Source organism: Microcaecilia unicolor, chromosome 3, assembly GCF_901765095.1.
Source record: "Microcaecilia unicolor chromosome 3, aMicUni1.1, whole genome shotgun sequence".
NCBI lineage: Eukaryota > Metazoa > Chordata > Amphibia > Gymnophiona > Siphonopidae > Microcaecilia > Microcaecilia unicolor.
This window is the reverse complement of record NC_044033.1, coordinates 203,719,389-203,733,163: the sequence shown is the minus strand read 5'-3', so window position 1 is coordinate 203,733,163 and position 13,775 is coordinate 203,719,389. Positions and strand designations below refer to the sequence as shown.

The 13,775-nt window shown below is 45.6% G+C and overlaps 1 protein-coding gene across 1 annotated transcript in view; it reads right to left on the bottom strand.

Moving 5' to 3' along the window:
• AKAP8 (A-kinase anchoring protein 8) overlaps positions 1–13,775 on the bottom strand; it is a 144,553-nt gene that overhangs the window by 14,641 nt on the left and 116,137 nt on the right. The window contains 3 exon segments of the mRNA XM_030197177.1: positions 4,740–4,774; positions 4,777–4,833; positions 4,836–4,879. Coding sequence (XP_030053037.1) covers positions 4,740–4,774; positions 4,777–4,833; positions 4,836–4,879 — 136 coding nt within the window.

Genomic DNA, 13,775 nt, shown 5'->3' with positions numbered 1-13,775 from the left:
ATGTCCATGGCAGCCCCAGGTCCAGAAAATCTTCCTAGCAACAGAGGTTGCTAAAACCTTCGAGTGTGCGGGTGCGCACACTGCACATGCATGGCCATCTTCCCGCCCGTCGCACAAGAGTCCTGCTTCAGTCAACTTATGAAGCAAACCAAAGAAAGGAACAACTCCAAAGGGGAGGAGGGCGGGTTGGTGAGAACAATCAGCCTGCTGTCCTCGGAGAATACCCGCTACAGGCAAGTAACTTTGCTTTCTCCGAGGACAAGCAGCTGCTTGTTCTCACAAGTGGGTATCCCTAGCCCCCCGGGCTCACTCAAAACAACAAACAGGGTCAACTGGGCCTTGCAACAGTGAGGACGTAACAAAGATTGACCTACGAAGAAACATCTGAGAGTGCAGCATGGAACAGAATAAAAATGGGCCTAGGGGGGTGGAGTTGGATTCTAAACCCCAAACACATTCTGCAGCACCGATTGCCCAAACCGACTGTCGCGTTGGCTATCCTGCTGAAGGCAGTAATGAGATGTGAATGTGTGGACTGATGACCAGGTCGCAGCCTTGCAAATCTCTTCAATAGTGGCTGACTACAAGTGGGCCCACTGACGCTGCCATGGCTCTAACACTATGAGCCATGACATGACCCTGAAGAGTCAGCCCAGCTAGGGGGTAAGTGAAGGAAATGCAATCTGCTAGCCAATTGGAAATGGTGCGTTTCCCGACAGCCACTCCCCTTCTGTTGGGGTCAAAAGAAACAAACATTTGGGCGGACTTTCTGAAGGGGCTGGTCCGCTCCACATAGAAGGCCAATGCTCTCTTACAGTCCAATGTATGCAACTGACGTTTAGCAGGGCGGGTATGTGGACGTGGAAAGAAAGTTGGCAAGACAATTGACTGGTTCAGATGGAACTCCGACACCACCTTCGGCAAGAACTTAGGGTGAGTGCGGAGAACTACTCTGTTATGATGAAATTTAGTACAAGGAGCATGGGCTACCAAAGCTTGAAGCTCACTGACTCTACGAGCTGAAGTAACAGCCACCAAAAAAATGACCTTCCAGGTCAAATACTTCAGATGGCAGGAATCCAGTGGCTCAAAAGGAGCTTTCATCCGCTTGGTGAGAACGACGTTGAGATCCCATGACATCGTAGGAGGCTTGATAGGGGGCTTTGACAAAAGCAAACATGAAGCGAGATAGGCTTACCCTCTACACGATAATAAAAAGCACTAATCGCACAAAGATGAATTCTTACGGAGTTTGGTCTTGAGGACCAGACGCTGACAAGTTGCAGAAGGTATTCAAGCAAGGTCTGTGTAGGACAAGAGCGAGGATCTAGGGCCTTGCTATCACACCAGACGGCAAACCTCCTCCATTTAAAAGAGTAACACCTCTTTGTGGAATCTTTCCTGGAAGCAAGCAAGACTCGGGAGACACCCTCATAAAGACCCAAGGAGGCGAAATCTACGCTCTCAACATCCAGGCCGTGGAGAGCCAGAGGACTGGAGGCTGGATGCAGAAAGCACCCCCCACCCCCCCCCCCCCTACCCCCCCCCCCGGTTCTGAGTGAAGAGGGGTTGGAAAACCGTCCAATTTCCACGGTCTTTTGGAGGACAACTCCAGAAGAAAAGGGAACCGAATTTTATTTATTTATGCATTTGTATCCCACATTTTTCCCACCTTTTTGCGGGCTCAGTGTGGCTTACAATACGATATGAATGATGGAAATACAATTTGTTACAACTTGGTTATGGATTACATTGTGAAAAGTTATGTGAGACAATCAAAGTATTGTTAAGGAATATAACACTGGAACAAAACCTTGAAACATTGGAAGGAGACAGCGGGAAGCTAAAAGGGCATTATGTATGGTATACATATTTCTGTGAGTAAAGGTGGGGTCTGTTTTTCCTCTCGTTGTGTATGTTGTTCGCTCATGTTTATTGATTGTGTTTATGTGCGTTTTTCGCCAGCAGAGAGAGACATTTGCTTTATGGTGGTCTGACCATAATATAGGTGTCCATTTGTGTCGGTGAGTATGATGTTGAGTCGGTTCGAATTTGCTTGTTATGATATCTAGTGTGTGTCCTTTTTTGTGTGTTGGTTGCGTGTTGGGTGCTTGCAGATCCCAGAGTTTTAAGATTCTTTGCATTCTCGTGTGCTGGTGAGGTATCATCTGACGCGGCCAGAAGGGAGCAATCAGAATCATGGTTCCGCGGTCTTGCTTGAGTTTCAGCAAAGTCTTCCCTACTAGAGGTATGGGAGGATACGTGTACAGCAGGCCTGTCCCCAATGAAGGAGAAAGGCATTCTGACGCTAGCCTGTCGTAGGCCTGAAGTCTGGAACAGAACCTGAGGGACCTTGTGATTGATCTGAGTGGCATAAAGATCCACCAAGGGGGTTGCCCCACGCCCAGAAGATCTTGCGGACAACTGCCCTGTTGAGCGACCACTCGTGAGGTTGCATTATCCTGCTCAACCTGTCGGCTAGACTGTTGTTTACGCCTGCCAGATACGTGGCCTGGAGAAACATGCTGTGACGGCGAGCCCAAATCCACATCTGGACGGCTTCCCGACACAGGGGGCGAGATCCGGTGCCTCCCTGCTTGTTGATGTAGTACATGGCAACCTGATTGTCTTTCTGAATTTGGATAATTTGATGGACAGCCAATCTCTGAAAGCCTTTAGAGAGTTCCAGATCGCTCGCAACTCCAGGAGATGATCTGCAGACCTGATTCCAAGGAACCAGCGACAGAAGATTGTCTGCCCTCGCTTCGGGGACGGTAGGCATGAGCCGTCTGCGAGTCCAGCAGGGCTCCTATGAACTCTCGTCTCTGAACTGGAAGACGAGACTTTGGGTAGTTATGACAAACCCCAGTAGCTCCAGGAGTTGAATAGTCATCTGCATAGACCGTAGAGCTCCTGCCTCCGAGGTGTTCTTCACCAGCCAATTGTCAAGATAAGGGAACATATGCACTCCCAATCTGCGTAGCGACGCTGCAACGACCGCCAGGCATTTGGTAAACACCAGGGGCGCAGAGACAAGTCCAAAGGCAGTACACAATACTGAAAGTGCTGTGTTCCCAGACGGAATCGAAGATACTGCCTGTGAGCTGGCAGTATCGGGATGTGTGTATAAGCATCCCTTAAGTCCAGGGAGCATAGCCAGTCATTTTCCTGAATCATGGGAAGAAGGGTGCCCAGGGAAAGCATCCTGAACTTTTCTCGAATCAGATATTTTTTCAGGGCCCTTAGGTCTAGGATGGGACGCATCCCCCGTTTTCTTTTGCACAAGGAAGTACCTGGAATAGAATCCCAGCCCTTCTTGTCCCGGTGGCACAGGCTCGACCGCATTGGTGCTGAGAAGAGGGGAGAGTTCCTCTGCAAGTACCTGCCTGTGCTGGAAGCTGAAGGACTGAGCTCCCGGTAGGCAATTTAGAGGTTTGGAAATCAAATTGAGGGAGTATCCCTGCCGGACTATTGAAGAACCCACCGATCGGAGGTTACAAGAGGCCACCTTTGGTGAAAAATGTTAACCTCCCCCGGAACATTAAATCGTCCGGCACGGACACTTTGATTGCGGCTATGCTCGCCTGGAGCCAGTCAAAAGCCCGTCCCTTGCTTTTGCTGGGGAGCTGCAGGGGCCTGTCGAGGCGCATGCTGTTGACATGAACGAGCTCGCTGAGGTTGAGCCTGAGCAGGCTGGTGGGAAGGTGGATTGTACCTACGCTTATGATAAGTATAGGGAGCATACCTCCTTCCCCCATAAAAACATCTACCTGAGGTAGATGCTGAAGGTGCCCGGTGGGAGCGTTTTGTCGAGTTTAGTTTCCCGCTGTGGAGCTGCTCTACCACCCTGCTCAACTTTCTTGCCAAAATATCTAGGCCAAAACTCAGAAATAAAGAAAGTTTTACTTTTTTTTTTTTTTTTTAACGAAGGCACAGCTCAAATGCGAGCTGACACGAATGAAAACGAATGACAATGAAGGAAATTGGCGAAGAAAACCGCCAAAATGAAGGTTTTCTTCTCTGGGGCCAACAGAGCAACCGCCAAAAACAGCCGCTCAGAACTGCGGAAAAAGAAGAATGGGGTGGGAAGTTGGCCGCGTATGCGCGGTGGCGCACCTCGCAGGCTTTAGCAACCGTTGTTGCTAGGAAGATTTTCCGGACCTGGGGCTGCCGTGGACGTCACCCACATGTGAGAAGCAGCAGCCTGCTTGTCCTCGGAGAAATACATTTATGCATTACAATATCCCCTCTAAATTTTACTAGAGCAGATTAATACCCTGAGGAACAGACATTCCACCTAAATGCACTGATAGTGAACATAGGGAAGAAGCAGACCATCACTATGAAGTTATCATTTTACATGCTACTTCATATATGCAAAATTATATGAGACCTATTTCCAACACAAAAGCATTCTCTCACCTTTGGAATTAAGGTCACATCAGACACATGCACGACTGTACTAAGAGTCTTCACAGATCCCATGCTTTTATTTTTAAAAGAGGCTGGATATGTGCTGGAATTGGGGGGGGGGGGGGGGGGGGCTGCTAAAAGCCAACTCCCAAGTACACTTTGTTCATAAGGGATAAACAAGCAACGGACACATGAGATGGTTTCCATTTCTCATGAATTTGTGCAGATATACAGTTCTGCTATTAACCATGGGCAGGTGATACTACCTGTTCAGGGTAAGAGGGACTCTGACATATTCCCTGAAGGTGGCCATGCTGGTTCGTTACCTGCAAGAATTCCACAGTTTTATCTGGCAGTTTGTTCCAATGTACTGCAGAGTCTCCTTGTGAAACTTGCTCTGTAGGTGACTCTGGATTTCTTATCTTCAAAGCTTCGGAATTTGCAAATAGAGCAAGCAAACTGAATTCTGTGAAAGAAAAGAATAGCATCAGACCCCATGTCATATCCTACCCCTTAATACTTCTATTCTCCCCCACTGCTTTCTCAAATTTGTTTTGTTAGACAAGATTGCCAAAATATATCTAGGCATATTTCCTTTCTGAAATTGTTCCCTTGTTTTTTCAGCTCATTTTTCTCCTTTCAAAAACTGAAAGCTACCACCTCCAGGGAGAGAACATATCCCGTAACTGTACTCCCCCTCTTCTAGATCATCCAAACATACTCTTACCTGTGGGGTCCCCAGGGTTCTGTACTTGCTTCCTTACGCTCGATCATTTACCTCTCTGATTCAGGAACACACACATTTTTTTTTATGTAGATGACATTCTCATTTCTACCCAAGTCCTGACAACTCTGCTATCCACACCCATCTTCACTGTCATATTGGTGCACTCTCATTACCTAAATCTATTGCCTCATGGTTCATTGGTAGACCGTTTTGCCTTTCCTTGACTCCATCAACTGATAATATGGATAACCGTTTACTATCCAGGGCAATTAATCTGACTAAATTACACTCCTTTTTTTTTTTTAAACAAGATCACTGGTTTCCTGTCCCTTTTAAAGTCCATCACAAGATCCTTACCTTGATTCACAAGGCCCTTTATACTAGGCTTCCACCATACCTCACCTCCACGATTACACCTATACTCCCTCTTCATTCAGTGGGTCAACACAGTCATTCCTTTGTTTTTCTCCTCCCAGTTCACCTCAACCAGACAAAGCATTTTTTTGCACTTCCCCCTTCCTTTGAAATTCGCTTTCAATTACTTTATGTGGTGAACTTTCAGTCAACTTCTAGCCTTAAATTTAAGATAAGAAACTGTTTTTTCCAGTTTTGGCTGAAATCAAAACTGAACACTAAAGATTGGTTGTGTGAATGTGAGTCTGGCACATTTAAGTTCACATGTCAATGCAGACGTAGTTAAATATCCTCTGAATGTGTAACAACAACAACAAAAAAAAAAAAGAAGAAAAAATAGTCATGAATACAGCTTTTTATGCTTACCCAAACTGTGCACAAGTAACCAGCGTCAGTAGCACTGAGATATTTCCCATTTTGATTAAGGGCAAGCATGAAATAGATTCTTACTAAAATAGGGTAAGAGTGTCCAGATACTGGTCTACACTAAAGACATTATACCAGCCTGATGCACAATCCAGAATTTAAATTAAAAAAAAAAATTATATTAATGCCACTGAATGCAAGGACTATGAAAAATTACAAATCAAGAGCAATACATTTATCAATTATTTTCTGATATATAAACCACTTCATTCTAAAATCATTTCTCTTTCAACACTATAAGCTGAGCAGTACTTGTGCTTGAAAAAGTGAAGATACATACCTGTAGCAGGTATTCTCCGAGGACAGCAGGCTAATTGTTCTCACGATTGGGTCGTCGTCCACGACGGCCCAGGAGGCTGGCAAATCTCTAAGCAAACAAAAACTTTCTAGAATGCACTGGCGTGCAGGCAGAGCGAACCGCACATGCGCAAACGGGTTCCCGCTCGCTCCTCAGTTTAATAAAAAGCAAAACAGAGAACTAGAACAACTCCAAAGGGGAGGAGGGTGGGTTTGTAAAACAATCAGCCTGCTGTCCTCAAAGAATAGCTACTACAGGTATGTATCTTCACTTTCTCCGTGGACAAGCAGGCTCCCTGTTCTCACGAATGGGGTATCCCTGGCACCCAGGCTCACTCAAAACAATGAACATTGGTTAATTGGGCCTCGCAGCGGCGAGGACATAACAGAGATTGACCCGAAAAGAAACACAACTGAGAGTGCAGCCTGGAACAGTAGAAAAATGGGCCTAGGAGGATGGAGTTGGATGCTAAACCCCGAACAGATTCTGCAGCACTGGTGACTGCCCAAACCAACTGTCGCATCAGGTATCCTGTATCCTGCTGAAGGCAGTAGTGAGATGTGAATGTGTGGACTGATGACCACGTTGCAGCCTTGCAAATCTCTTGAATAGAAGCTCACTTTATGTGAGCCGCTGACACAGCCATGGCGAGCCATGACATGGCCCTCTAGAGTCAACCCAGCTTGGGCATAAGAGAAGGAAATGCAATCTGCTAGCCAACTGGAGAGTGTGTGTTTTCCGATGGCGACTCCCTCCTGTTGGGATTGAAACAAACAAACAATTGGGCGGCCTGTCTGTAGGGCTTTGTCCGCTCCACATAAAAGGCCAATACTCTCTTACAGTCCAAGGTGTGCAACTTGCCTTCACCAGGGCGGGTATGAGGACAGGGAAAAAATGTTGGCAAGACAATTGACTGATTAAGATGGAACTCCAACACCACCTTCGGCAAGAAGTTAGCGTGAGTGCGGAGGACTGTTATGATGAAACTTGGTATAAGGTGCATGCACTACCAGGGCTTGGAGCTCACTGATTCTACGAGGTTTGACAGGGGGCTGTGACAAAAGCAAACCTCTCATAAAGTGAAAAACTAAAGGCTGTCCAGAGATAGGCTTACCCTCTACACATTGATAAGCACTAATTACACTAAGGTGAACTCTTACTGAGTTGGTCTTGAGACCAGACTCTGGTAAGTGTAGAAGGTATTCAAGGAGGGTCCGTGTAGGACAAGAAAAAGGATCTAGGGCCTTGCTGTCACACCAGACGGCAAACCTCCTGCATTTGAAAGAATAACACCTTTTCGTGGAATCTTTTCTGGAAGCAAGACTCGGGAGACACCCTCTGAAAGACCCAAGGAGGCAACCTCTAAGCTCTCCACATCTAGGCCGTGAGAGCCAGAGACTGGAGGCTGGGATGTAGAAAGCAACCCCTCATTCTGGGTATGAGGGTCGGAAAACACTCCAATCTCCACGGTTCTTCGGAAGACAACTCCAGAAGAAGAAGAAACCAGATCTGACAAGGCCAGAAGAGAACAACCACAATCATTGTTCCGCGGTCTTGCTTGAGTTTCAGCAAAGTCTTCCCCTACTAGAGGTATGGGAGGAACGCATACAGACAGGCCTGTCCCCCAATGCAGGAGAAAAGCATCTGACGCCAGTCTGTCGTAGGCCTGAAGTCTGGAACAGAATTGAGGGACCTTGTGATTGATCTGCGTGGCAAAAAGATCCACCAAGGGGATACCCCACGCTCGGAAGATCTTGTGGACAACGCCCATGTTGAGTGACCACTCATGAGGTTGCATGCCCCTGCTCAACCTGTCAGCCAGACTGTTTATGCCTGCCAGATATGTGGCTTGGAGAAACATGCTGTGATGGCATGCCCAAAGCCACATCCGAACGGCTTCCTGACACAGATGGCGAGATCCGGTGCCCCCTTGCTTGTTGGTGCAATACATAGCAACCTGATTGTCTGTCTGAATCAATATCATGTGGTTGGACAGCCTTCAGTGTGTTCCAGATCGCTCGTAATTCCATGAGGTTGATCTGAAGACCCTTTTCCTGAAAGGACCAAGCACCCTGAAGTGTGAAGTCCATCTACATGAGCTCCCCGCATCCATCGTCAGCAATTTTTGTGGCTAACTAATTTGGAATGGACGTCCCAAGGTCAAATTGGATCGAATGGTCCATTGAAGGGAACTGCAAAAGTCGGTGGAGAGACGGATCACATCCTCTAGATCCCCTGTGGCCTGGCACCACTGGGAAGCTAGAGTCCATTAAGCTGATCTCATATGTAGGCGTGCCATGGAAGTTACATGAACTGTGGAAGCTATGTGTCCTAATAGTCTCAACATCTGCCGAGCTGTGATCTGTTGAGACGCTCGAGCCATGGACACTAGGGCCAGGAGATTGTCTGCCCTTGCCTGGGGAAGATAAGCTCGTGACGTCCATTTGTCCAACAGAGCTCCAATGAACTCCAATTTTTTAACCGGGACAAGATGGGACTTGGGATAACTGATTACGAAGCCCAGAAGTTCTACCACCCAAATAGTCATCCGCATGGACTGTAGAGCGTCTGCTTACGAGGTGCTCTTCACCAGCCAATCGTCGAGATAAGGCAACACATGCACTCCCAAGTCTGCGTAGCAACGCTGCAACAACTGCCAGGCACTTTGTGAAAACCCTGGGCGCAGACGCAAGACCAAAGGGCAGAACACAGTACTGAAAGTGCAGAGTTCCCAACCGAAATCGAAGATATTTCCTGTGAGCATCGAGATGTGAATATAGGCATCCTTTAAGTCCAGAGAGCATAGCCAATCATTTTCCTGAATCATTTTATTTATTTATTTATTTTATTGCATTTGCATCCCACGTTTTCCCACCTATTTGCGGGCTCAGTGTGGCTTACAATACATTGCATTAATGGAAGTACAATTTGTTACAACTCTATTGTGGTTACATTGTTAGGCATTGAGTTTAAAACAGATTCTACGTATCGTTAAGAGAATAGTACAATGGAACAAAACAATGGAACAAAGGAAGAACAACGGATACTGATAGGTCTATAGAACAATAGCGCGAAAAACGTTCGGGTATTGCATTTTACCTGTAGATTAAGGTTTAGGTATGTTAAAATGAGAGTACAGATGAGAATGTATTGATGTATTACTAACAGTGTGCGTAGACTTCATGTGTTTTGATCCTTTCGATAGATATTTTCAAAGAGATGAGTCTTCAATAGTTTGCGGAAGTCGGTCAGCAAGTTGGTCGCCTTCAGGTTACGTGGAAGATTGTTCCAAAATTGCGTGCTCATATAAGAAAAGGTTGATGCGTGCATCACTTTGTATTTTATGCCTTTGCAATTAGGGAAGTGGAGGTTCAGGAAAGTTCGGGATGATCTTTTAGCGTTTCTAGGTGGTAGGTCTATTAAGTCAGACATGTAGGCTGGGGCTTCACCATGAATGATTTTGTGGACTAGTGTGCATACTTTAAAAGTGATGCGTTCCTTGAGTGGGAGCCAGTGTAGCTTCTCTCGTACGAGTTTTGCGCCTACGTATTTTGGTTTCCCGAAAATGAGTCTGGCAGCTGTGTTCTGGGCTGTTTGAAGTTTCTTCAGTATTTGCTCTTTACAACCTGCGTATAGTGAGTTGCAGTAATCCAAATGGCTAAGTACGAGTGATTGCACTAGGCTGCGGAAGACGGATCTTGGGAAGAATGGTCTTATTCTTTTCAGTCTCCACATGCTGTAAAACATCTTTTTGGTTGTGTTTGCGTGATTTTTGAGTGATAGGTGGCGGTCAATAGTGACTCCAAGGATTTTTAAAGTTTCAGAAATTGGAAGATTTAGTTTTGGTGTGTTTATAGCGGTGAATTCATTCATGTTGTATTGGGAGGTATCAGGCATTGAGTTTTTTCTGCATTCAGTTTCAAACGAAATGCATCTGCCCAGGTGTTCATGATGTGTAAGCTTTGGTTGATTTCATTGTGGATTTCTTTAATGTCTTGTTTGAAAGGGATATATATTGTTACATCGTCAGCGTATATATGTGGGTTAAGGTTATGGCTTGCTAGAAGTTTTGCCAGGGGTGTCATCATTAGGTTGAAGATAGTTGGTGAGAGGGGTGATCCTTGCGGTACTCCACATTCTGGTGTCCATGCTGCAGACGTAGTTGAATTTGATGTGACCTGGTATGAGCGTAAGGTTAGGAACCCCTTGAACCAGTTTAGGACATTGCCTCCGATGCCAAAGTATTCAAGTATATGCAGTAGGATTCCGTGGTAGAAGGAGTATATTGTTGCCGGTTGCAATCATTTGTTTAAATTTAGTCATTAGTGTAATTAGTACTGTTTCGGTGCTGTGGTTCGATCGGAATCCTGATTGGGCATCATGCAGTATTGAGAATTTGTCTAGATCGTTTGCAAGTTGTTTTGTTACCATCCCTTCGGTTATTTTGGTTATTAGTGGTATGGATGCTACTGGTCAGTAATTAGTTATTTCACTTGCACTTTTCTTTGCATCCTTGGGTATTGGGGTGAGTAGAATATTTCCTTTTTCTTTTGGGAAAAGCCCGCTTTGTAGCATGGAGTTTACATGGTTCGTTAGGTCTGTTATGAATTGTTGAGGGGCTGATTTCATGAGGTTGTTTGGGCATATGTCTAGTTTGCAGTTGGATTTGGCGAATCTTTTGAGTGTTTCAGAGATGAGGTCTTCTGATAGTATTTCGAATTCAGTCCAGGTTCTGTCTGCTGGGTATATTTTCCGTCTTCTAGGTCTAGACAGTCTAGGAGTGTGGCATATTCAGTAGGGCTGGTGGGTATTTTGAGTCGTAGTTGAATAATTTTCTCTTTGAAGTATTTCGCAAGGTTGTCAACACTTGGTATGTCTTTGTTGTTGTTTGTAACTGGTGTGGTGTCTAGCAATTTGTTCACAAGGAAGAAGAGTTTGTGTGTGTCTTTGTAGTTTGATCCAATGATTGTCTTGTAGTGTAGTCTTTTAGTCTGTTTTATGGTGTATTTGTATTTCCTCCAAAGTAGTTTCCAGGCATTTAGTGTTTGTTCATCCTTCTTTTTGTTCCATGCGCGTTCTAGTTTCCTAACTTGTGTTTTGAGTTTTTTCAGCTCTTCGGTAAACCATGGATTTGATTTTTTCCTATGTGATGTTCCAGTTTGGATAGGGGCAATTTTGTGTAATGTTATTTTACATATATCGTCCCATTCTTGGAGGAATCGGATGGTGTCTGGATTTGTTAACCATTCATTTTGGTAGATCTGCTGCCAGAATGTTGTGGGGTCCATTTTTCCTCTCGTGGTGTATGTTGTTGTTTGCTCATGTTTGTTGATTGCGCTTCTGTGTATTTTTTGCCAGTGAAGGGAAACATGTGCTTTATGGTGGTCTGACCATAGTGTGGGTGTCCATCTTGTCTCAGTGACTAGGATAGTTGAGTCTGGGTCGAATTTGTGTGTGATAATGTCTAGTGTGTGTCCTTTTGTGTGTGTTGGTTGAGTGTTAGGTGCATGTAGATCCCAAAGTTTTAAAAATTCTTTGTATTCTCGTGTTCCTGTTGAGGTGTCGTCTTCAAGGTGTAGGTTGATATCTCCTATTATGAGGATGTTTGAGGCAGATACATATGTGTTTGAGATGAAGTCCATAAGTTGTGTTTGGGCGTCTTGCCACTTTCCTGGTGGCCTGTAGAATAGAATAGCGTTGAGGTGTTCTAGTAGGTTTGGATGATTAATTCTTGCCGAGGTGATTTCAAGTTGTGATGAGGTGGATTCACCAGTGGTTGCAATGGTGAACTCAGATTTGTAAATGATAGCTATTCCCCCACCTCTTTTTCCATATCTTGTCCAGTGGGTGATTTTGTATTCTGGTGGGCATGTCTCTAAAATGGCGGGGTCTGTAGGGCTGTGGAACCAGGTTTCTGTGATGAATAGGTGGTCTAAATTGTCTGTGGTAATCCAGTTTATCTACTGAATTGCTTACTGCTGTTCTTGCATTAATGTATCCTATTTGGATTGATCGGTATGGTTCTGTGGGGGGATTCGATGTGTTTATTTTATTAGTTGTCTGTTTCCTCGTTGGTTGAATTTGTTGTTTTTTTTTCCTCTTTTTGTTGGTTGTTTTCGTATATGGAGTTTTTTTCCTTTTGGTTGGTTATTGTGCCTTTGGTCTGGTAAGTTATTGATAGGTTGTACACAGAGTTGGGTTGTTATGGGTGTTTTTTTAGGGTGGACATTTTGTGTGTGTAAGTGATGTGTGATCATGGGAAGAAGGGTGCCCAGGGAAACCATCCTGAACTTTTCTCGGACTATGAAATTGTTCAGGGCCCTTAGGTCTACGATGGGACACATCCCCCCTGTTTTCTTTCGCACAAGGAAGTACCTGGAATAGAATCCCAGCCCTTCTTCCCATGGTGGAACGGGTTTGACCACATTGGCCTTTAGAAGGGCAGAGAGTTCCTCTGCAAGTACCTGCCTGTGCTGGGAGCTGTAAAGGGCAATGTGGAGGTTTGGATATCAGTTTGAGGGTGTATCCTAACCGGACTATTTGAAGAATCCACCTGTCGGAGGTTATAAGAGGGCCACCTTGGTGAAAAAATATCAACCTCCCCCCTGACAGGCAAGCCGTCTGGCACGGACACTTTTTTCCGAGGCTATGCTGCACTGGAGCCAGTCTAAAGCCCGTCCCTTGCTTTTTGCTGGGGAGCCGCCGGGACATTGCGCGCACGCCGTTGATGGGAACGAGCACGCTGGGACTGAGCCTATTATAGGAATAGGGAGCACTCCTCTTCCCTCAAAAAAACCTCCTAGATGAGGAGGTGGTTAGCAGAAGACGCCCGGCGGGGGAGAGAATCCATAGCATCATGATGCTTCTTGATCTGATCGACTATATCCTCTACTTTTCGACAAAAAGGTTATCTCCCCCGGCAAGGAACATCCGCCATTCGCTGCTGGGTCTTATGATCCAGGTCAAAGACGCGCAGCCATGAGAGTCTGTGCATCACTATACCTTGAGCAGCTACTCGGGATGCCACATCGAAAGTGTCGTAAGTACCCCTGGCCAGCAATCTGTCACATGCCTTCTGCTGCCTTACCACTACTACTTATTTCTATAGCGCTACTAGATGTACGCAGCGCTGTACACTTGAACATGAAGAGACAGTCCTCTGTCGACAGAGCTTATAATCTAAGTAGGACAGACAAACAGGACAAACAGAGATAAGGGAATAGTAAAGTGAGGATGATAAATAAGGGTTCTGAACAAGTGAACAAGGTTTAGGAGTTAAAAGCAGCATCAAAAAGGTGGGCTTTTAGCTTAGAGTTGAAGACGGTCAGAGATGGAGCTTGACGTACCGGCTCAGGAAGTCTATTCCAGGCATATGGTGCAGCAAGATAAAGGAACAGAGTCTGGAGTTAGTAGTGGAGGAGAAGGGTGCAGATAAGAGAGATTTACCCAGTGAACGGAGTTCCCGGGGAGGAATGTAGGGAGAGATGAGAGTGGAGA